The 23,184-nt window shown below is 47.0% G+C and overlaps 1 protein-coding gene across 3 annotated transcripts in view; it reads left to right on the plus strand.

Moving 5' to 3' along the window:
• The window catches only part of SERGEF (secretion regulating guanine nucleotide exchange factor), a 219,968-nt gene that overhangs the window by 20,295 nt on the left and 176,489 nt on the right, over window positions 1-23,184 (plus strand). For all 3 annotated transcript variants that reach the window (XR_009564891.2, XM_030831515.2, XM_030831518.3), the window contains exon 8: window positions 1,876-2,034. Coding sequence is in view for 2 of the 3 variants with exons in the window: in XM_030831515.2 (XP_030687375.1) it covers window positions 1,876-2,034 (159 nt within the window). In the remaining variant the exon portion in view is untranslated. The remainder of the gene's footprint in view (window positions 1-1,875; window positions 2,035-23,184) is intronic.

The following is a 23,184-nucleotide window of genomic DNA, read 5'->3' on the forward strand; positions in this document are numbered from 1 at the left end:
GATGCAACAGTGTAATGATCCGCATTACATTACTGTGGAAGACAGTTCGTCTTTGCAAAAAAGATGGTTTAGACTTACTAAGATAAATGAAGGCTTATTACAGACACAGGCTTATTGTCAGTGGTAAGCACTCCATTTAATGGGTTGAAGCTTTGCTGAGGGGTCCTCTGCCCTCTTGTAAAGGATCCTCATACTTCATACACCCTGGTGAGGTCCAGGGAGGTTGCCCTCTCTCTAGGCACGAAATATACCAAATTCGTTGTATAGCACTGCAGAATGTCAGTGCTGCAAGGTCACCTGGGTGACAAAAAGGCTCCACTGATTTATAGACCCTCAGGCTCTATGAAACAGAGACCCAGAATGTGAAGTGATGTGCCCCGTGTCAGAGTGATCCAGTAGCAGATTTGGGACTTGAAGCCTGAATCTTGGTCTAATATCCTTTAATGATACTGTTTGGCTTCTGATCAGTTTTGGAGAATACACCAGACTGCCTCAGGGCAAGCAATACTGTAAACCTTTACTGGGAGGTCACAGAATGCTGTGGAAGCAAAAAACCTGGCTTCTGGTCCCACTTGATCCCTTATTAGCTATGTGATCTTGAAAGTCACTTAACATCTCCGAGCCTTGGTTAATTTATCTTCTAGAAGAGTGCTGTCTAGGAGAAATACAATGTGAGCCGTATTGCAAAAAGTAAAAAGAAAAAGGTGAATTAATTTTAATAATTTATTTTACTTAACCCAGTATATCCAAAATATTATTTCAATATGTAATCAGTATGAAACTTATTAATGAGGCACACTCCTTTTGGGTTTTTTTTGCACTACGTCTTTACAATCCATTGTGCTTTGTTTGTCTTCAACATGTCTCATTTGGACTAGCCACATTTCAAGTGTTCAGTAGCCACATGTGTGTGCCATGTGCTTACTGTGCAGTGTAGAACCTTGGAATGTTAGGGTTGGGAAAGTGCTTAGAAATCATCCAAGGAGTCACAAACTGTAGATTTATAAGCCAAATTATGGTCTATGGCCCCATTTTGTTTGACTTCCAGTTAAACATTTGTTGAATGTGAATGCCTTTTGGACAAGCATGTGCCCTCTGGTTTGCTGCCGTCACCCACAAGTCTCTCCTGTTAACAGTGTCATCAGTTATATCGTCTGCCCTTCTTGACCAACCGCCCTCCCCTCCAGTCTTCAGCTGGTGAAACTAAGGCTTGGAGAGGAAGTGGTTTGTCCAAGGTCAGTAGCTAGTTAGCAGATCCAAGAATAGAAGCCAGAATCACTTGACTCTGAAATTGTTCTTTTTCTATTAAATCACAGTGTCAGTCAGTCGCATTCCTGCTTATATCACAGGATTATTGTGAGGTTCAAATGAGCTTAAATGCTATGTGGATGTGATATGATAACATTATATTTTCTTCTGGACAGGGCATGTAGTGAAATCATCTTATGTTTATAAAGTTTAAGCTTTAAACAATTCATCTTTTAACCTGTTATTTAAAAAAGCGAATATATATTTTTCCTAACAAAAGGTAATGCAAGCGTTTATTTTAAAAATGTAGAAAATAGAGAAACATATGTCTTGCACATGGTAGATGTTGAACAAATATTTGGCTGAATGAATTAATGAAAAAATAAACTCACATTCCTATTCCTTGACAAACTGCTAAGACCATTTGGCCTTTTTTCCTATTTAAAAAAATCTTGTGTATAATTATGCTATACATGAATTTGGTATCTTGTTTTGCTCTATTCAACATTGTAGGATTAAGAGTAATACAACTTCTTTTAACCACTTTTTTTTTTTCAAACAGGTTATTTTCCATCATTTTGGACTAATGTTCCTTCACCTCTTTTGTCCCCCTTTTGTTTGTTTAAGATGCAGGAGAGCTGTTTGTTTGGGGAAGCAACAAGCATGGGCAACTGGCTTCCCACGCTGCTTTCCTTCCTGTGCCCCAGAAGATAGAAGCACATTGTTTTCAGAATGAAAAGATCGCTGCTGTCTGGAATGGGTGGACACACCTAGTTGCTCAGACAGGTGAGAGTGGCAGAGAGCTTGTGGTTGGGAGGAGCAGCTGGGGGACAGCTGTCTAAGTAGCTATGAATGCTTGGGATTAGGTAGTTTGGTTCTTACTGATGAAATGCTTTAAGGGTTGGGAAGGGAAGGACCTGGGATCTAGTTCTGCAATCAGCCAGATATATGGCTTTTCCTCTCTGGATCACAGGTTTACACGCAAAAAGGCAAAGCTGGCTTAGGTTAACTCCTTCTGGCCCTAAGAGTCCATGAGGTTTTGTGAAGGAACCCACTGCAACAAACATCACCTAGAAATTTGTCCAGGTGGTTGGGGAGTCTTTGCCTTGTCATAGCTAAAGGGATGACTGTATTTGCATTTTCACTTGAGTCTAAATTAAAGGTGTCAGAAACTATTAAGTTAAATATTTTAAGATGGAGGCAAAAGCATTACTTTGAGTCATAGCTGGCATGGTATTTTGATTTAAATTTTTATTAACCCTAACAAACTTTGTACATTGATTCAAGCATCCCACATACTCCTTCAGATGTTACCTTACCAGGCCATGCCATCCAGCTTTTGGCGTCTTTATCTTTTCTTGATAATATCTTCGTTGATTTCTCATCTTAGGGCAGTTCTCCTTGCCTGGTCTTCATATTCCTGACACTGTTCTCGGGGTTTGTTTTTTCATGGCCTCCCTTCTTCCCAGCCTTCCTAGAGCTCTTGCTGACTGACACAGTTTCCCAGACCAGCAGTTTGTAATTCTTAAGAACCATTATCGTGTCAAGGCCTTCTGAACTTCAGGGGTTCTCAGGAGTCCTCTTGCCTGCTCTTGGCCTGCTCATTAGTGACACACAGATCTGTAGACTCTCAAATGCCTGGTGACTTAATCCAATACTTTTGTAGGTTTTCAGGTCAGCTTCAGTTATCCTGGGTAAGTCACACATACTACACGTTTGAACACATAGACTTATGAGTATTTATATCCATGGTGCTTTTAATTGGTTCTTAAAATTTTTTTTAAGATTGTTTTGGTACAGAGGCCTATATAACAAAGGTGTATAATAAACGTTCCATATTTACCGCTTCAGAGGATGCTCTAATGATGTCATTCATTTGGAGGAAAATCATGACTTTCCTCAAAGAAGTCCAGACTGCTTGAAGATTGGGACCATCGACAGAAATTTTTCTTAAAGAGACCCTGAGCATAATAGCCGCTTATTTGTATAATTGTTACTCTCTCTCTTCTCCTCCAGACAGTGAGCTCTGTGATAGGAGGCACGGTATTCATCTTGCTCACGTCTGTATCTCCAGTGCCTAGCAGAGAAAGTATTCTTTGCTTACATTAAACTGTTTCTAGTTAAAAGAGACTAAACATATTCAAATGCATAGGAGGCAGGGTAGACTGCGAGGATTTCTTCTTTCCTTGGACTCGCTGGTCCATGATCAGAAGGCTTCAGTTTGTCTCTTTGGATTCAAGAGTCCAACCAAATCGGTTCTTGTTTATTGTAAACCTTTTGAGCAGTGTTCTAAGCCTTGAAGAAACAGAAAAGATGTGGGCCGTGCCTTCCCACTGCAATGTGTGGACAGGCTTAAGTCTAAGAGTACAGAAACAGAAGACTTTATCATCCATCTGTCCATCATACAGATGGTGAGGATCTGTTTATGTACCATGCCTTGTACTAGATCCTAATCCTGCCCTCAGGGAGCCCACTGTCACTACGGGAGACAGACCTGTTATCAGATTTCAGTGCAGCAGTGGAGCTAAGTCAGTGTGCAGGAATGGCACAGACACTAGCAGTAGTCTGAGTCACTGGGTGTTAACAGGTAGGCGTTTCATGCTTAGTCAGTCTTCAAAGAATTGCAGTGCAGTAAAATACACTTACTACCAAACCATAGTGGGTTTAGTTGAGTCTGTCAGTAAATCCGTTAACTGGTTAGGCAGCTGACTAATGAAAGACATAAAGATGTTGCTGCTTTGATTCTAGCTTTGCAGCACTGTAACTCATGCTGATTTCCACGTCTGGGCCAACAGCCCAGCACTCAGAGTGGGAGGTTGGAACCTATGTCCCTGACACTGTCTGAGTCACCCCAGCTGCTCTGGGGCTCAGCTTCAGGTCTCCACCTCCACTTGAGAGCGTGATCTTTGGGTAATGTTTCAGCTGTTTGATTAACTTGTTAATTCAGATCTCTTGTTTATGCACTTTGTTATTTTCCCCTTTCTCCTGAGTCCAGAGTGGTTAAAAGCTGGGATGTTTGAGCGTCCTGGCTGTTGCGCTGAGTTTTGGGTAGAAGAGAGTCTCCTGCTGTTTGGTTCACCAGTTTTGCCCTCCTCCTAGTAGCTGTGGAAGCCTTTGCCCTGGCGCGGTGTCATTGAGAAGAAACAGCCAGGGCTTCCAGTTTAATCAGACCCAGTTGCTCATTTTAATGGGAACAAGATTTGCTCACAGGGTCAAATCAGCTCATTATTGGGCCAAGGAGTTATTTGACTCTAGTTGTTTTCATAAGCTCCAGTGGAGAATTGTTCCTGGGACCTACCTGCAGCCACATCAGCACAGAGGCTGCCCCCAGTCTCGTTCTGGAAGACATTAGGGGTGTATTATTGATTAAAAACAGCTTATGTGCAGTGACCATAGATCCGTCCAGTAAGGTGGGCTGGGCTGGGCTGGGTTAGGATGGAGACGGGGAGTAGACTGTGCTTTCTCCCTTCTCATAATCCCTACACCAACTTTGTTCCTTGGGGGACATTTGCAGTGTCTGGAGCCATATTTGGTTGTCACAACTGGGGGTGGGCGTGCTACTGGCATCTAGTTGGTAGAGGCCAGGGATGCTGCTAAATGTCCCACAATGCAAGGGCAGCCCCCCCCGCCCGACACAGAAATACCCAGCCCCAAATGTTAGTGGTACCATGATCAAGAAATGCTGCCCAAGACTGCCATCCCCAGTGGTAGGTGCTTAGCGAGGGCAGTTCACATGATATCAAGATTACTTTAGTTCGTCTATGTGGGAATCTGGGATGCAGTCTCTGTCCTCCTTCTTCAGGAGTCTGGTGCCTACCTACAGTGCTTGTGATGGAAAAATACTTTTCTCCATTAGAGGCACTTGGAAAGAGTCCAAGAGAACCTGTTCTAATCTGGGAAAGCTGGCAAGGTACCTGTGTCTCAGACTGGTGGAGCTGCATTCAAGAAACCTTTCCCAAGCTGCTTAATGTCCCCGATCATTGTTCTCGGGAGCTTCATGGGACTCCTGTGTGACTTTATCCAGGCTCGGTGACCTGCAGCTGTCTCCTCTGAGATTCATGAGTTCCTGGCCCAAAGTGCTTCTAGTGAGAACTGGGTGGTGGATCTGTGTGCCTTCTTAGCTGGGTGACCTTAGTTGAGTCACTTCACCTGTCTAGGCCTCAATTTCCTCCTCTCTCATGCAGGGTATTAAAACCTACCTCCATTCTACAGACAGCTGCTGTGAGTTTCAAATGAATGAATCTGTGTGAAAGATCCTAACTAACTGTAAAATGCTGTACATACCTGTACAGGGGGTGCCCATGCTTGGGATGTGTGAGTACATTAAGGAGTTAGCAGTTGCTTTTAGAAAGGCTTCTATTTCGGCAGGGTCTGTGCAGGGCTTGAGACACACCAGCTTCTCCCCTCAGGGCTCATGAACTGGCCAGGTCTGACGGGCAAAGTTTCCTGAGGTCTTTCACTTACATGCAGCCAGCACGTAGCTCTTTTATATTATCAATATAAGATCATCATGGCCTTACAGGTAATTTTTCCTGTTAAAATCTCTGATCACACTATTCTTCCTTCAATGGATTGTATACATACTACGAAACTGTATTCTTCCTACAAAATGGATTGTATACATCCACTTGCATTCTTATTTGTTTAATGTCTAGACTGTAAATTCCACGAGAGCAGTGTCTGTGTTGTTCACGGCTATATCCCCAGCACAGGCCCGGCACATAGTAGATGATTTGTAACTAATTGCTGAACGAATGAATAGATGGCAAGGTAGAGAGAAGCGTGGCTTTGAAGTCAGACAGGCCGAGGTGTGACTCAGCTCTGCCAGCCTCCTGATTGTGCCAGTTCCTCTCCATCACCACCGTGGTGCAGGCCACTGTCACCTTCTTGCTGGATCCTGCAGTGGCCTCTGCCTGGTGTCCTCAGCTTCCCACATCGCTCCCTCTCCCCCCAGTCTGTTCTCCATGCCTCAGTTGGAAGACCTTTTCAAACCCATGTGTCACATTCCAGTGGCTTCCCATTGCTCTTACAATAAAGACATAGTCCTTAGTGGTCACCAGGCACTGCGTGGTCTGCCCTCTGCCTGCCTTTCCAGCCCTGTTTCTAACTGAGCTAGCTCTTGATCTCTGGCTGACCTCTACTCTGGCCTTGGTACCTGGAATGGATCCTGGATTTCCCACTATAGTGCTTTTGCAGCTGATGTTCCCTCTATTTGCCACACTTACCCTGCTCTCCTTCTTCATTTTGACTTAGTTACGTCCTTTTTTTGTTTTCCCCTAGACCTCAACTTAGTCATCACCTCCTCAGGGAGGCCTTCCCTTGACATCCCTGACTCATCACTTTTCCCTTTTATCTCTTAGGGCACTACAGCCTCTCCTTTGTGCTATTTTCTTTTTTAAAAAATTAATTAATTATTTATTTTTGGCTGCCTTGGGTCTTCGTTGCTGCGCACGGGCTTTCTCTAGTCGCAGCGAGCAAGGGCTACTTTTTGTTGCGGTGCGTGGCCTTCTCATTGTGGTGGCTTCTCTTGTTGTGGAGCACAGGCTTTAGGTGCACAGGCTTCAGTAGTTGCGGCTCGCGGGCTCTAGAGCGCAGGCTCAGTAGTTGTGGCGCACAGGCTTAGTTGCTCTGCGGCACATGGGATCTTCCTGGACCAGGGCTCGAACCCATGTTCCCTGCATTGGCAGGCGGATTCTTTTTTTTTTAAACACATTACTACTTCTTTTTTTTTTTTTTAAATTTATTTTTGGCTGCGTTGGGTCTTAGTTGCCGAGTGGTCTTTCTCTAGTTGCGGTGAGTGGGAGCTACCTTTCATCGTGGTGTGCGGGCTTCTCATTGCGGTACACGGGCTTCTCATTGCAGTGGCTTCTCTTGTTGCAGAGCACAGGCTCTAGGTGCTCAGACTCAGTAGTTGTGGCACGTGGGCTCTAGGGCTCACAGGCTTCAGTAGTTGTGGCGTGCAGGCTCAGTAGTTGTGGCACATGGACCTAGCTGCTCCGCGGCACATGGGATATTCCCGGACCAGGGATTGAACCCGTGTCCCCCTCACTGGCAGGCGAATTCCTAACCATTGCGCCACCAGGGAAGTCTCAACAGGTGGATTCTTCTTCTTATTTTTTTTTTGCGGTATGTGGGCCTTTCACTGTTGTGGCCTCTCCCGTTGCGGAGCACAGGCTTTGGATGCGCAGGCTCAATGGCCGTGGCTCACGGGCCCAGCCGCTCCACGGCATGTGGGATCTTCCCGGACCGGGGCACGAACCCGTGTCCCCTGGATCGGCAGGCGGACTCTCAACCACTGTGCCACCAGGGAAGCCCCAAGTGGATTCTTAACCACTGCACCACCAGGGAAGTCCTGCGCTATTTTCTACAGGGTTCTTTAACTAATTCCCATCCCACTAGACTGTAAGCTCCATCTGGGAAAGAGCCATGTCTGTTTTGCTCAGCATCGTGTCCTCTGTGCTTAGCAAAGTACTTGGCACATCCGAGGTAGGTACTCAGTGCATGCTGGACAAATGAATAAGCCTCATTTCTCTGAGCTTATTTCTTCGTTAGGAAAATGGGGAAATATTGCTGACCTTGGATGAGGATTAAATGAGATGGTGTATCAAAGCTTCCAGCTTCCAGCATCCAGCACAGGACAGGGCTCATGTCAGTTCAGTATACGGTGGCTTCCTCTGCCCTTTGAAACTCTGGAGCGATCAGGAGGTCAGATGTCCCATATCTTCTCTTTCCAGCAGAGGTCTCCGTAGGCCTGGATCTGAATGTCTCTGGATCAGTAACAGGTTGATTCAGGACTCTCCTGGCCAGTGCAGAAAGATCAATGCTTACAAATGCTAAGTGCTGGTTGCTGGTGATTTATTAGAATTTCAAGGGGAATGATTTACACATGATCCAAACCTTAACATGGGGTTGGTCAGAATGTTTACAGCCCGGTTGCCTTGGGGATGCTGGATGCTTTCCCTGGGCCACGCAGTATCGCAAAGTAGCCTTGTGGTCTCACAGAGGCTATGGATTGAAAAAGTGGGCCCCAATACAGAGTTCCTGACATTCTTCACTCTCTTCAGTGTCACCTTAAAAAGTCCTAAAGTCTTATAAGTTTTAGAGAATCAGAAATGGAAAGAGAAACTTCCTTACTTGGCAAATGAGAAAACTGAAGCAAAGAGGCAAGACAGTGCCTTTATGTCAGCATTGAGATCTCCCTGTGCTATGCGGCTGCTTCCCACTAGCTCTCTATTTTACGTTTGGTAGTGTATATATGTCCATGCCACTCTCTCACTTCGTCCCAGCTTACCCTTCCCCCTCCCCATGTCCTCAGGTCCATTCTCTACGTCTGCATCTTTATTCCTGTCCTGCCCCTAGGTTCTTCAAAACCATTTTTTTTTAGATTCCATGTATATGTGTTAGCATACGGTATTTGTTTTTCTCTTTCTGACTTACTTCACTCTGTATGACAGACTCTGGGTCCATCCACCTCACTACAAATAACTCAATTTCATTTCTTTTTATTAAGCCATTAATTTTTATACTAGAATCCTTAGAATGTCAGGAATGGATGAGAACTTAGAGCTCGTCTGGCCTGACCCCCTCAGCTTAGAGATGGAGAAACTGAGGACTGAAGAGGGGGAAGCACAGAGCGTGAGGGAAGGAGGGAGGACAAAACTCGGGTCTCATGGCCTCGGTCTAGTGCTCTTTCCGCCTTGTCACTTTCTCTCCAGAGATGAGGAGGAAATGTGGATGGCTTAACTGCTCACACCCAGCGACTTGAACCAGGAATAATAGTTCCTTCTGTATGTGAAATTCTGCTTCAAGAAAACACTAATTCTTACCTGAAACGTGTAGCCAGAGATTCCCTTAATGGAGTTGTGTGCGGAGTAGAAATTACGAGATGGTGCTCCAGGAGCGTGGGTCTGGAGGCCATCCCAGGATTCACAGAGGCAGCCACATTTCCATTTATGATAATACAATAGCAGCCATAGCTCTTGCGGACCACTTTCATCACTGTAAAGTGCTTTCATCTCCATTTTCTCATCTGAAGGTGGCAAGATGGGTGTTATTATCCTTGCTTTCCAGACAAGTCCCTAATTGGTTAACTGCACTGCCTTGGTTCACATAGTTGGGCAGAGTTAAAACTTCAACCTGGTCTTTTGTCCCCAAGCCTGCTACTCTGAGTCCAAGTAGTATGTATCTCAGAATGCTCTAACCCATGAACTAAACTTTTGCTTTTCAAAGAAACATTTTTTTCCAGCTTTTACCAGTGATTCTCCCAAGCAGTAAGGAAGAAAATTCCTAGTTATCCTTGATCCTTCAGAAGGTATCTGTGGAATGCTTACCTAGATACATATAGCACTATGCTACAGACTACAAGGAAACATAAAATCCAGAACTACCTTCAGGAAGTTTATAGTTGGATGAACAAAAGAAATATTTAGTCGAAGAATGAAAAAATATGGCAGAGCCAGAGGAGTGGCCTAGACTCTGAAGGCTCTAGGGTTTCAGGGGAAGGGGAAGTCAGTGTGGGAGAGGGTAGTCAGGAAAGGGTGTGAAATCCTTTGGGAAGGTCCCATTTTAATGGGTGGAGAGTTTGGGACTTGGTTCTGTTGCTTTCTTTGTCCTCTGGCAAGACACAGAACTCTCTGGTCCCCTTCTTCCCATCTGGACAATAGGAGGTTGTGGACATAATGATATCCAAAGGCCATTCCAGCTCTGAAATTTCATCCTATAAAAAAAAGTAAAACGGGCCTAAGGAAATTATTATGGGTGCATTGGGAGATTAAGTATAATACCATTCATTGCAGCCTAATTTATAATGACAAAAACAAATACATGGAAACAAATGAAATTGTAGGGGGAACTGGTTAAATAAATTATGGTACAAATTTGGAATATATGGTATGTTGGAATATATAGCCCCTAAATAGAATGTTTTAGGAGGATATTTAATGACAGAGGAATGTGCTCATGATAAGGTAAGTAAAAAGAGTAGGTTACAATAAGGTACTACACTACAACTTCTAATTTTTTTTTTTCCAAAAAGAATGTTTACCTAGAAAGACCAGGAGGAAATATGGCAGAGTATTATCTCTGATTGGTGGGATTATGAGTGAATTTTATTTTCTTTTATATTTTCTATGCTGAATATGTAATTTGCAGTCTGATTATATCCCCCATAAGAGTTAATGAATAAACTTTCTCAGTGCAGGGAACTGGCCTCTTTGCTGGTGTATTCCTGTGTATATATACGCCCTTGACACATCACTTCCATGGACCTCATCTGGGAGTTTGCATGGAAAAGAGGCAAGAGGCTGAAGGAGGCAGGAAAGCGGGGATCTATTTTTGGCTCAGTCATGAGTCAGCTTTGTGACCTCAGGCAAGTCCCTTCTGAACATCCCTGAGCCTTGGTTTCCTCATCTGGAGAGGGGAATTGGAGGTCACAAAAGGTCCTTTGAGCTCCAAGATACACTCATTCCTAAAGATGGAGAATTTCTCCACTGTTGTGGAACCAGCTCAGAGGCCTCATTGGTTCCTTGAGCCTGGCGTCCTTTCTTTCTGTCTCGCTCCGCTGTACCTGCGCTTAGCTGCCTAGCTGTAAGATGCTTTCTCCGGTTCAGAGTTCAGGGTAGGATGGAGTGGAGTTGAGTTATAGGGCCGAGCTGAGAGGGTGTAGTGACAGTGTTACACCACTAGAGGGAAGCATTGTTTGGCTACTTCCCCCTTTCTCACTGTCCTATTTGCTCAGCAGGTGAAGAGTGGCTTTGATTTGCCTCAATTTGGTTTCAAATTCTAGAATTTTAGATTTAAAAGGACTTTGAAGATCATCCAGCAGAACTCAGTTATGCAGATGTGAGATAATAGAGTCCAGAAAAGGCAAGTGACCTACTTGAAGTCACACAGTATTTTTTTCAGGGTCTGTACTACAGGGTTTAGAAGAAGGCTGCAGACAGAGCCAAGAGTGTGATCAGTTGAATCCACAGAGCGTGGACAGTTCCCATGGTTGTGCAGGAATCTGAGGGATCTGCCTGTATACAGGTTTACCCAGCTCCTCTGGCCAGGTGCCAAGAGGCCTGGAGATAGAGAAGAAAAGATAGAACTCGACCCTGAGGAGCAGTGTCTGGTGGGGGAAGCCCATGCAAACCCATTGATGCTACGTGTGTGTTTTCCTCACCCTCTGTCGCCCTCTGGCGGTCTGCCTAGCCTAGGATCCAGGCTGTGGTGGTGCTTGGAGACTGGTTTACAGAAGACCTGCAGGCGCCCTCGTGAATGATGCCCTCCAAGGTCAGGAGGTACCCTGGCCACCTCCAGTTTGTTATTTCCAGTGAATTTCTGCAGGGACTGCTCACATATTCACATGTCTTATCTTACCATTTCTTGAGGTTTGCAAGGAATCCTGACAGTTTGATTCCCACCTTCCAAAGGTTTTGTTTACTTGACCCTGGGCTGACTGTACTTTTGGTTTCCAGGGTGCCCACCAGCCCTAAGCATTGTGGTAAAGCAGAATTGGGCGCTGGTCTGGGAGCCAGGCAGCTGTGCGACCTTGGGCAGGTTACTTCCTCTGTTTGGGCAGGGAGGTCAGGCTCTCAGCTGCAGCTGTGTCATCTCTGCTAGAGAGATGAAGTTCTGGGGTTATTTTTGGTTTTCGTGTTTGGCAACAAATACCCATTGATCTGTGGTCCAGAGGAGTGCAGTGTGTGTCCAGCTGCAGCAGAAGCAAGATTCACCCTTTGAAGTAGGTGCGCTCGAATAAGGGGCTTGCAGAGAGCCTGGCCAAAGCCGAGTGCAGCTGGGCCTGGAGAGCCACCAGATGGCAGCAGTGGGCAGGCAGATAGCCTTACGGGTGAGGCCGGTATGGCCAGCATCCAGAGTCAGAATTAGCAAGGTCAGAGCTGAAAGGACCCCAGAGGTCACTACCAGGCCCAGAGAAGGAAGGAGGTTACCTAAGGTCTCCCTGTGAGTTAATCTCCTCGCTTGTTAGAAGAACTGAGATGGGTTTGGCCTCTAGCTGGCTGCCCCACAGGAGGAGTCAGGAGGCAAGAGCCTGGGCCCTGGGCCAGTGAGCTGGAGGTGGGAAGGGAAGGGGACAGTAGTTAACTGTCTGCCTTGATTGTGGTTTCTTTGAGCGTCTGGTCCTAATGATCTCCACCCTCCCACCTGCAGTAAGGATGGTGTCCTTTGTCTTTTCTGCTCCCCTCCCGTCTGCCCAGTTGTCCTCTGGTTCAGGGCCCTCCTCTTCGTCAAGGGTCATCTCGGAGTCCCCACACCCAACAGATGGGCCTTGCCAGAGGTACATTGCAGTAAGTTAGCACAGTTGGTTGAACAAAAAAAATTTTTTTTTTAATTTCCAAGGGGGTCAGAGTAGGGCAGGGAACCAATCTTTGCCAAGCACTTACCGTGTACCGGGTGCTCTGCCAGGTGCTGCCACTTACGTACTCTCATAACTCTCTGAGGTAGGGTTCATTTCCCCTGCAGTCCAGGTGAGGAAATTGAGGCTCAGAGAGGCTGAGTGGCTTGTCTAAAGTAACACAGCTAGTTAACCAAGTAGACACTCGAACCATGCTCTGTTTGATGTCAAAGGTCAGACTCATTTCACTTCCTCATGCCACCTCCCCTCAAAGCAACCGCACTGGAAATGTAGCAAGCGACTCCCAGACTGGAGGGCAGGGAGGAACACATATGTTTCTCTCTTCTGTGGAGAAAGCTTGTGGTGGGCTGCTGCGGGGAGGAGGCCTGTGAAGCAGTAAAGGGCAGGTATTTGTGGAGCAGGTTCGGGGGTGGTGTCTGGCGGTAGAAGGCCTTCTGAGAAGAGGTCAATTACCTTTCCTCTCTGCATCTGGACCACAGCAGTTCCCTCTGCCAGGAGTGCTGGTCTCCCTGAGCCCCACCCATGTAGCGACTGCCACATTCCCATCACTCTGCCCATAGAGGGCCTCCCATAGAGGCCCTCGCTGTGCACCCCACTGAAAGTGACTACCTCCACCTGTCTCGGACCCACTCGACTCCGCGCCCAGCTTTATTTTCCACCAGAGCAGTTTTCATTGCCTGAAACTACAGTATCATTGTTTGTTTACTCTTTTGTCGTCGTTCTCCCCTCACCAGGTGCGAGCCCCACGGGTTAGGGACTTGGTCTGTTTCATCCCCCTTGGATCTCCCCTGGTATAGAAGAAGGGCTCCATGAGGGTTAGCTGCATGGAGTGGCTGCAGTTTTCGGATGTGGGAGCGATGCCGTTTTCAGTGGCTGTACTCAGGAGATCGGCCTGTGGCCCTGCCCTCTTCCCACCTTCTTGGAGAGGTCCAGGGCAGAGAGAGCTTCAGCTCCCTGAGGCTGACAGTGATGCCTGGTGCCCTAGGGTTGTGGGGTCTCGGCTGCCCCATCTGTCCCTGGGGCAGGGGGTTGGAGCACCGGCCATGCTGCGAGTTCACAGGGTGGTTCTGGTAAGGGCTCGGAGGTCCCTGGCAAGAGGGCTGAGTTTCCATTCAAAGAACCCTCCTCCTCTTTCCTGGTGGGGATTGATTTGTTCCAGGAGCTCTCTAAAAGTGAGCATTAAGTGACCGGCCTGTAATTGCGCCATCATTTTTAGGTTCTTGACAGATGGCACTGTGCTTGCCCTTTCTCAGGGGACCTTGCCTGTCTCACGGGAACTCTCAATAATCATAGTGACAGCCAGTGCCTTAAAGTGCTCTCGGACGTGTGCCAAGATGAAAGCGGCCCATTTTGAGGAATCTTGGATCAGCTTTTTCCTAATCTAAGTGTGACTTTTTACCTTAGGAGGAAGCCTGAGGTAGCCAAAAGAGCCCTGAAGAGCCAGGTTCAAGTTCTAATTTGGCTGCTTGTTGGCTGTGTGATCTTAGGCAAGTCAGTAACCTCTCTGGGCCTGAATTTCCTCATCTGTTAAACGAGAATCATAATCCCTAATTTGGCTGCCTCAGTGGGGGTATATTTCATGTCATTCACTCATTCACACATTCCTTCCTTAATGCCTTCACTCTATTATTCAACAAATATTTATTGAATAGCTGAGGTGAGGGCAGGGCATTCCAGGCAGAAGGAATCCTGGAAACAAAGGTATAGAAGTGGGAAGTGCACCCTGGCGTGGTTTGCTTAACATGGTGCCTGGAAGGGACTGGCTTTATTCTGTGAGCAGTGCAAGGAGCAGCTGAAGGTTTCGGGGTAGAGGTGATATATTTGAACAAGGGAGGGGGGGCCCTGCCTCGGGGCAGCTCTTACAGGCTGCTTTCTACTCAGGTCTCTCTGTGGCTGATTTTGAGGTACTCTGGATTCCCAGGAGGACCCTCTCCCCCATGACCTGGGCAACCATTAGAAAGGCCGAGACTGGTAGGGACTGGAGTTACCTGGCTCACTGGTCCACCCTCTGGGGAGCTGTCTCAGGCCACAGGGAAGGTTGCGTTTCCTTCCGTCTTGAAGCGTTTCATAAGGGCCTGAAGATGAGCAGCTTCAGGGTTTCTCCCACACCTCCCCGAGGAGATGGAGGGTGTGGGGAAGGGTTATTCATGTTTACCAAGGACGCACTTGTGTGCCAGACGTTCTGCCAGGGATTTGCAAAATCATCTCTTTAATCCTTACACAAAGTTTGCCGAGCAAGGCTCCTTCCCGATTTTACGTGTGAGGAAACTGCAGAGAGCTTGAGAGACATGGATTCAGCCCGCCTAGTTACTTGGCCTTACCTTGCTCAGAGTGAAATGGGGTCAGCAGTGTCACCTTGTCTACCGGAGGACATTGTGAGGATCAAGTAAGATCCTGGATGTGAGAGCACTTTGTGCATGCAAAGTACTGTGTGCACGAATGGGATCATTGGCAATACTGTACTGCTTCCCAGAGAGCTCTCTGTGATGCGCTTGGGCCTTTCCTGCCTGGGTGATAGAAGGTACTAACCTCTGGTTCCTCCTCTGTGTATCTTCCTCCAGCCAGCCCCTGGGTCGGGGGCTCCGCTTAGCACTTTTCTCCTTTAGCCTGCAAGTATGAAGGCACTGCTCTTCTTCAGAAAATTAACTCTACAGTACAAAATTAATATCAAAGTATGCTTACTTTGTTTGCCATTTTGGTGAAAACAAGAAGAAGTCATGGACTTTTAATGCTGGAAGGGACCGTCTCATCCTTATTTGAAATTTGAGGAACCAGAAGCCCAGGGAGACGGTCCCATAGCTAATGGAGGCAGGGCCAGCATTAGAACCCAGGGGTCTCTAGCCCAGGGCTCCTCCACTGCCCTGCAGTGCCTCTCCTAAGAGAGACTGTAATTGCTTCGTCTCCTTTATGGAGGAAGGAAGAATCCAGTTTAATAAATTTCATTACACCAGCCCCTTTATGTAACAGGGCTGTTTCCGGGTCCTGGCAGATGGTCCATAGTAACAGTGCTTTGCTGATTTGGTTGGAGCTGATCCTATGAAATGAAAAATCCTGTGTAGCAGATGCCTTTCCCAGTCCCTGGCCATGGAAAAGTCAGCCTCTCCAGGGAAGGCACTGTAGCTTTGGTGCTCACCATCTCTAGTGGGACTCAACGTGAATGCCTCGGAGGTCATCTTAAACCCAGTCAGGTTTTTATAGAAGGTCGCATTGGTGGAATTTCTTGGTGGGTGGGGTGCTGGTAAAGTGTGTTTTTTCTGGGGCCTGAGGGACAGATGGGATCCGGGAGCAGAGTGGGAGAGAGATCAGATGTGGAAGGGAAGGAAATACAGGCTGTCTCACTGTGGATCTGGCCTGATGGCCCTTCACACCACGAGGCCTTGGACCTCCAGATGAGCAATTTGAATGTAACCTGCAGGGCCCCTTTCACTGAAATTACTGGGACTCCAGGTCTGATTATCTTCCCTTTCCTGATGGGTGCTTGATCATAACAGGTTCTCCTTATGGCCTCTTCTGGTGGTGCCCCTTACTGCCACTGCTTGAGGCAAGTGGCAAGTCCCCAGACCACTGACAGTGGGTGGGCGTCACTTCCACAGGCTCCTCCTGACCTTGTCCTGCTGCTCTGTTCTCGCTCTCGCAGGGTCCTTACAGGTGGGGGTGGGAGAGTTCCCCCCATCTGTGAGTGCAGCTCTCTTAAGGCCCCAATAGGTCTTTTATACTCAACTCTGCTGAAGAACTTGGGACAGTTCCCAGGGGTGGGGTTAGAGGAAATTTGAGAGGCACCATCCAGAGTCATGTCCCAAGACATTCTCACTGGTTGACCACAAACTGGCATCCGGGACAGGCTCCCTCCCCTCCTTGCTCCTACCCTGGGTGAATTATTTGCCCACCCAAGGATGGGGGCAACCTCTGTCTCCCTGCTTGAAGATCTTAATCTGGGCCTCCCGTTAACTAACAGCCAGTTTCTCTTTGGAAGCCAAGGATGCAAAGAGTATTGGGGGATCTCTTGGGGTTTTGGAGGTGGGACCCTGGTTTCCTAACATGACAGCTTGGATACCATGGTGAGCTTTGCAGAATGCACTGGCCCTGCTCCTGGTCCTGCTGGACCTCAGGATGGTCTGCAGGGGGCGCTGTGTGCCCACAGCCAGGTGCTGGGACTTTACCCAAGGGACTCAGGCAGCGCATCTCTGCAGGCCCAGGCGTGCTTAGGAACTGCGGCTTTCCCTTGGCTGTGCCCAATCACCCAAGTCTCATTCCCAGCTCCAGCCTCCAGCTCGGGCACTGTGAGTCATAGTCATCAGTGGAAAACGCAGCTTCACCAACAGCTGGGCTCAGTGCTTGGCCTTTTTTCTTCTTTTTTTGTAACTTCACAGAGATGGAAACTGCTGATGATCTTTTGCAAGAGACAGCAATTGAAGGCAAAGTCCAGGACTAGGTGGGGAGAGGAGAACCCTGAGGCGATGGGGGTAGAGATGTGTGTCTTTCCATTACCCTGCTCTTGGGCCTTCCAAGAAGCCATGCTAGAGAAGCAGGCAGTGAGGAGCCGTGTGGACCTTGCCTGTCTCTGCTCTTTTATGCCAAGGAGCCCAGGAGGCCTTTGGTAATTAGCTAATGCAGGTGGCAGTTGAAGCTTTGAGAGGTTGACATATTTTTCTAAGAAGCTGTGAGTAGAATGTGCTAGAAGTCAGGGTGACCTGGGTTCTAGTCTTGCTTTGCTTCTAACCCACTGCTACCTTACCTTGTGTAAGTCAGTTACTTTCCTTACTGGGCTGCACTTTTCCCAGCTGAAGCAGAAGCAGACGGTAGGGTTAGAGTACTCTGAGGTCCCTTCCTGCTCTGGTGGTCTGTGAGTCTGAACTGAATGTCAAGAATTTTGAGCCTTGTTCCCATAATCATCTTGAACATCTGAGACCTGTAGCTGTTTCTCCTTGTGCAGTGAGCAGTGCTCACGGAGAATGACACAAGTACAGGTTCCTACTCTTCAAGGACTTTACATCTGCCTTCTTCCTCTCCTCCCCCCACGAAGCAGTGGACAGAGGTTCCTGGGAAGCAGGAAACTGGGATTCGGGTTCTGGCTTTGCCAAAATACATTGTGTGTCCTCGGGCAAACCCCTCACCTCCTTCAGCCTCGTTTTCATTTTCTCCAAAATCAAGGATTAGACTTGCTTCTTGGCTTCAACTCCCCCCATTCCCTCCCGCCGTCCTCCCCACCCCCACCTGCAGCCTCCTGCTAGCTTTTCTGCAGGGTGTGATTCTTAGCTGCAGAGGCCCTGGGGTATGGTTTCCTTTCTTGCCGGGAGGGAGAGAAGCAAGATTATTTTTTTAATTACGCAGCTAAGATTAGGCAGCAATCTACATTTTAAAGTGTTATTAATAAGAGTCTAAAAGTGTGCGAAGAAGCTTGGGAGTTGGAATGTGAAATGAGTTGGGAAACATCTGCAGAGGCACCGGCCTCAATCAGGGATGTTTTTTCTCTGGGTGCCAAGTGACTGCTAGGTGTGACTGGCAGCCTGATGTGCCGCTGGGCTCCTGGAGGAGCAGGAAGCCCAAGCACTGGGCCAGAGCAGGGGCCAGAGCCCCTCAGGTCAGGGGCTCACGGTCCAGCCTCTCATGATGGTTCTTTGCAAACTGGCTTTAGAGAAAGAGTGATAGTCATGATATTTCCAGCACCTCTATTTAGAGTTTATAAAGTGCTTTCATGTTTATTGTCTCCCTTTTCATCATAGTCCTGAGAGGTAGTTAGAACAAGTCTCACTGTCCCTTCAGGAGTCGGGTGAGGGCTCTTCAATTTAAGTTTCTTCCTTTAAGAAATGTGGTGTGCTATAGACAAAGAGCCCTGGACAGGAAGTGGGGAGCTGGGCACCTGTCCTGGGCCTCCACCTCCCTCCCCAGCTCTTCCTGTCTCCTTTTCCTACTTTGTCTTTATAGCACTAGAAGTCGTTTGCCAGGGGATATGTTTTATGTGATTTTTGTCCATTGTCTGTCTTCCCCCTGCTAGAATGTAAGCTTCGCCAAGGAAGGGAGTTTTGTCTGTTTCATTCGCTGTTGTGGCCCCTGGCACCTGGGACAGCACCTGGCCTATAGAAAGTACTCAGTAACTATTTGTTGAATATTGAGAGTGCCTGGCTCTGTTTCGGAGTCGTCTGTGTGAAGAGTCATTTGTTTTCCTTAGTTTTGTATTCTCTTTGGGTAGTTGGAGGGGATGGTCTCTGACATCCTTGGTGGCACATAAAAATCTGTGGTAAGAGCAATGCCTGTGACTCTTTTTCCTTCCAGCAAACACTGAGCACCTGCTCTGGGTCAGGCCCTATGCTAGGTGCTGTGAGGAATACAGACAACATAAGGAAGGATCACTGTTCTCTACCCCTCAGTGGATATGATGGTTAATTTTATGTGTCACCTTGACTGGGCCACGGGTGCCCAGATATTTAGTAAATGTTGTTCTGCGTGTTTCTGTGAGGGTGTTTTTGGAGATTAACATTTACATCAGTAGACTGAGTAAAGCAGATTGCCCTCCCTAATGTGGGTGCGCCCCATTCAATCAGTTGAAGACCTGAATAGAACAAAAGCTGACCCTTTTCTGAGTAAGAGAGGATTCTCCTGCCTGACAGCATTTGAACTTGGACATCGGCTCTGCAGGTTTTGGACTTGCCAGCCTCCATAATCATGTGAGCCAATTCCTTATAATAAATCTTGCTCTATAGAACCTACTGGTTCTGTTTCTCTGGAGAACCTTGACTAAGACAGTGGGCAACGTAAGACATGTCATCAAATGAGCTTATATTTGGTGGCATAGAATAGTAGTTAGAACAGGGGTACAAGCACCATGCCAGTGGCTCCTAAGGAACGGACGGCCTATTCTGACTAGGGGATAATAGAATACTTCAGGGAGGCAGTGGCTTTTGAGCCAGGCCCCGAGGATGAGAAGGAATTCTGTGGGTGGAACAAGCAGGCCGACCAGCAGTGCAGGCTGGGGCACAGCACAACCCTGAGGCCTGGGAGGGAGGAAGTGGAGCAGGCCCTTGGCAAAGGGGCAGTCACCCAGCGCTAAGAGAACCGAGGTGCTTGGAGGGAGGGGCTTGTGGAGGGCGAGGGAGCCAAATACACAAACAATCTAGGACCAGGGCTTCCTGAGATGCCCTCCCCAGGTTTGAAGAAGAAGCCAGTCCTCCCTGCTTTTGTCTGGGAAGCCCCCATCCTGCGTGATACAGACAGTCCTACAGCTGGTCCAGGGGCTCCTCAGGTGCAGTCTGCCTGGACTTCTCTCGCCAGTGCCCCTGATTTGACAGCTAATAAAGTGAGTGGTGAAAATGGAGCAGCCGTGTGGAGTGCCTGGCACGTCTTAGGACTCTGATCTTTGCTGTATAGGCCGAGGGTGATGCTCCCTTAGTGATCTGGCCGGGCTGTCTTTGTGCCCCTAGCCCACACAGGTGTCCCTGTGACTCTGAACAACCTCCAGAAGTCCTTGGGACTGTCCACTTTTAAAGAGGCAGTGTGGGCCAATGGAAAGTGGAGCTGGGGTCACACGGACTGGTGGGCCCCCTGCAGGGCAGTGACTGGGGGCACCGACTGGGGGCAGCTGGAGGCTCTGAGCTTGAGACTTTACCTCCCTCTATGCTTCAGTTTCCTCCCCTGTAATGTGAGGATTATAATAATGCCTTCTCACGGGGTGTTTTTGTGGACTAAACGGGACAATCCATGTAAAGAGTTTGGCATGAAGTAAGTGCTCTCAAAACATTAGTTATTGTTATTATCATCATCATTATTGCAGCTTTGCCACTTCCAAGCTGTGTGATCTTGAGCAGGTCATTTAACCTCTGTGACCTGTTTCTTTTTCTGTAAAATGGAATTCACACTAATCATTCAGTGTTGATTAAATTATATAACTTCATGGCAGTGCCTAAAATAGAGTTTTACACAGAGTCGACTCTCAATAAATAATTCTCCCCAGGCCCTTATGTTTTTATTCAATCTCTTTGCAGGCTGCTTCTTCTCTTCTTTTTAGTTGGACATCTCATGTTTGGAAATTTTATTCCTGTATTAACTTAAAAAAATTCCAGACCTTTTGTTATGTGATATTATTCATGATACAACTTTGGAGACTTGGGAAATTTTACAAAAACAAACAAACAAACAAGATATACAACCAAGTTCCCAAATTTTAAAATTGGTAACCATAACATTGTAAATCAACTGTACTTCAGTTAAAAAAAAAAGCATATATATGTAAAACTGAGTCACTTTGCTGTACAGCAGAGATTGGCACAGCATTGTAAATCAACTAGACTTCAATAAAAATTGTTAATCATATTAGTGATCTTTGATATTAGAGTGGATGTTTTATTCAAGGACACTGGTCAGACTAAATATTCAAAAGGTGCCAAGAAAATTAACTTGTACACCACTCATTTTGACCCTGAGGATTTTTAGACATCATTATTAAAGTTTAGACCAAGAAGGTGTCTCAGAGGTCATCGATCCCAGTCCTCTTGTTGTATGGATGGGAAAAATAGGGCCCCTGGAGGGAAGGGATGTGTTCAAGATCACGTAGCCTTGGAGAGAAGCCAGGATTAGGATCCAGGTCTTCTGAGCCTCTGGTTAAAGCTTCTTATCTTCTCCAGCTCACCTTGCTTCATCTCTTTTCCGTTGCTCTCTTCCACTCTCTTCCTTTTTACCCCCTGGTTTAAATTTATTTGTGTTGTGTGATGCGATGTGCCATATACTATGCTTGTATCTTACAAAAATCCCCAAATCCAATGGTGAAGGCTTCAGTGTTCTTCCTCTTCTTTATCAGTAAGATAAAGACGATGACTCAACTAAGACTTACCTAACATGTCGGTAGTTGGCAGCTGGCAGAGAAGATTTGACAAATTGGTAGAAATTGGGGGTGGAACGATGGAAATCCTTGGTAAGGCCGTGGTGTTCAGTTTGGGAGTATAGTAGTAATAGTGGCTAACATTTACTATTATGTGTCATGCACTATATGAAAAAGTATCCTTGCAGCAGCCCTACAAGGAAGGTGTTATTTTTCCATTTTTCAGACGTTGAGTAATTTGCTTAAGATTATGGAGCCAGCAAATGATAAAGTTTAGTAGTTGGGAGTACGAAGTAGGTAGGAAGAGATGGTTACATTGTTCATTTGTTCATTCCAGCAACAAATACTTTATTGAGCATCTACTCTGTGGTGGGCATTTTTCTAGGATACAGGGATGGGCAGAAACAGTCCCTGCTATCACAGAGCTGATTCTCTGGAGGACGAGACAGACTTTAATCAACAGTCCTCCTAATGAGCATACAGTTATAAACTGAGACAGGTTCTCCCAAGATGAGGAACATGGTTCTCTGAGATTGTCGCACAGAAGAGTCTGATCTGGGTTGAGGACTGAGCAGAGTTGAAGAGTGAATGAATACAAGCTGACTAGGTGAATGGGCTCAGGGGTAGAGGAGACAGCGGGGGCGGAGGGAAGGGGTGTGGAAGCCTCGAGGAAGAGCAGGATAGCACATCTGCGTGGGGGAAGCAGCCTGGTGTGCCTGTGTCCGGCCCCTGTCCTCTGAGCTCTCCCCTCTCCTCCTCCTTGCACGGGAAGACTAAGCTTGGTGACTCTCGGGCCGTTAGTTCGGTGTTCGAAGTTCTTGGTTTTTATCAAGTGTCTTTTTATAAAGTCTCTGTCCACATGGCAGAACAAAGGATGGGTTATAAAAATGAGGTTCTTACACTCCAAGGACTTAGAATTACTAACCCAGAGAGTAACAAGTGTTTGTAAACGGATACATTATATAATAAATATAACTCATAGGTGCAGAGAGGCCTCCGTGTGTGTGTGTGTGTGTGTGTGTGTGTGTACTCCAGAAGCATTTGAGGTGGGAGGGACTAAAGAGGTTGCGTGGCCTTTTTTCTGCCTGACCCGTGGGATTCTTTTTACAACATCTACCTCTATTTGCTATAGCTCCATTTTGATATCTTCAATGGCATTCTGTTTCCTTCTGGGACAGATTATGTTAGGAAAATATGGATGTTCCTTATATCACACTGTAATCTATCTTCTTATCACCTTCAGGACCCCTTTTCCCAGAACAGCGTAGAAATACCTCTTCCCCTGAGGACCCAGATACTGCTGAAGCAGCTTCTCACTGTGCCCGTTGCTGTGGCTGCAGCACCTGCCCCTACCAGCATCCTGGGCAGCCCTCTGGCTGGTGAAGGAAGCTGGCTCCCCGACCATTCCCCATCCACCCCCACTTTTGTGTCTTCTCTGATCCCAGAGCACCCAGGGCTTTGCACCTCATTTTCTTTCTCCTCATTCACTCCCCCTTTATTTGTATTTGACTGTTTGATAAGATGTTTGCACAGGGCCCCAAGTGATTTAAATCATTTGGTAACGCATGACTCCTGTCAATGGAACCCCTGATCTAGCACCCTCTGCGCCTTTTTATATTTTAATGGCACACCCCCACCTTCCCACTAACCTTGAAATCCAGAAATCTCAGAGTGCTGTGTATCTCCTCCCGTTCCCTTTCTCTTACGTCAAATGGGGTGCCAAGCCTTGCAAATTCTTACCGCCTGCAACAACTTCAACCTTGGCTTT

This window comes from Globicephala melas, chromosome 8, assembly GCF_963455315.2.
Source record: "Globicephala melas chromosome 8, mGloMel1.2, whole genome shotgun sequence".
In the NCBI taxonomy this organism is placed as follows: domain Eukaryota; kingdom Metazoa; phylum Chordata; class Mammalia; order Artiodactyla; family Delphinidae; genus Globicephala; species Globicephala melas.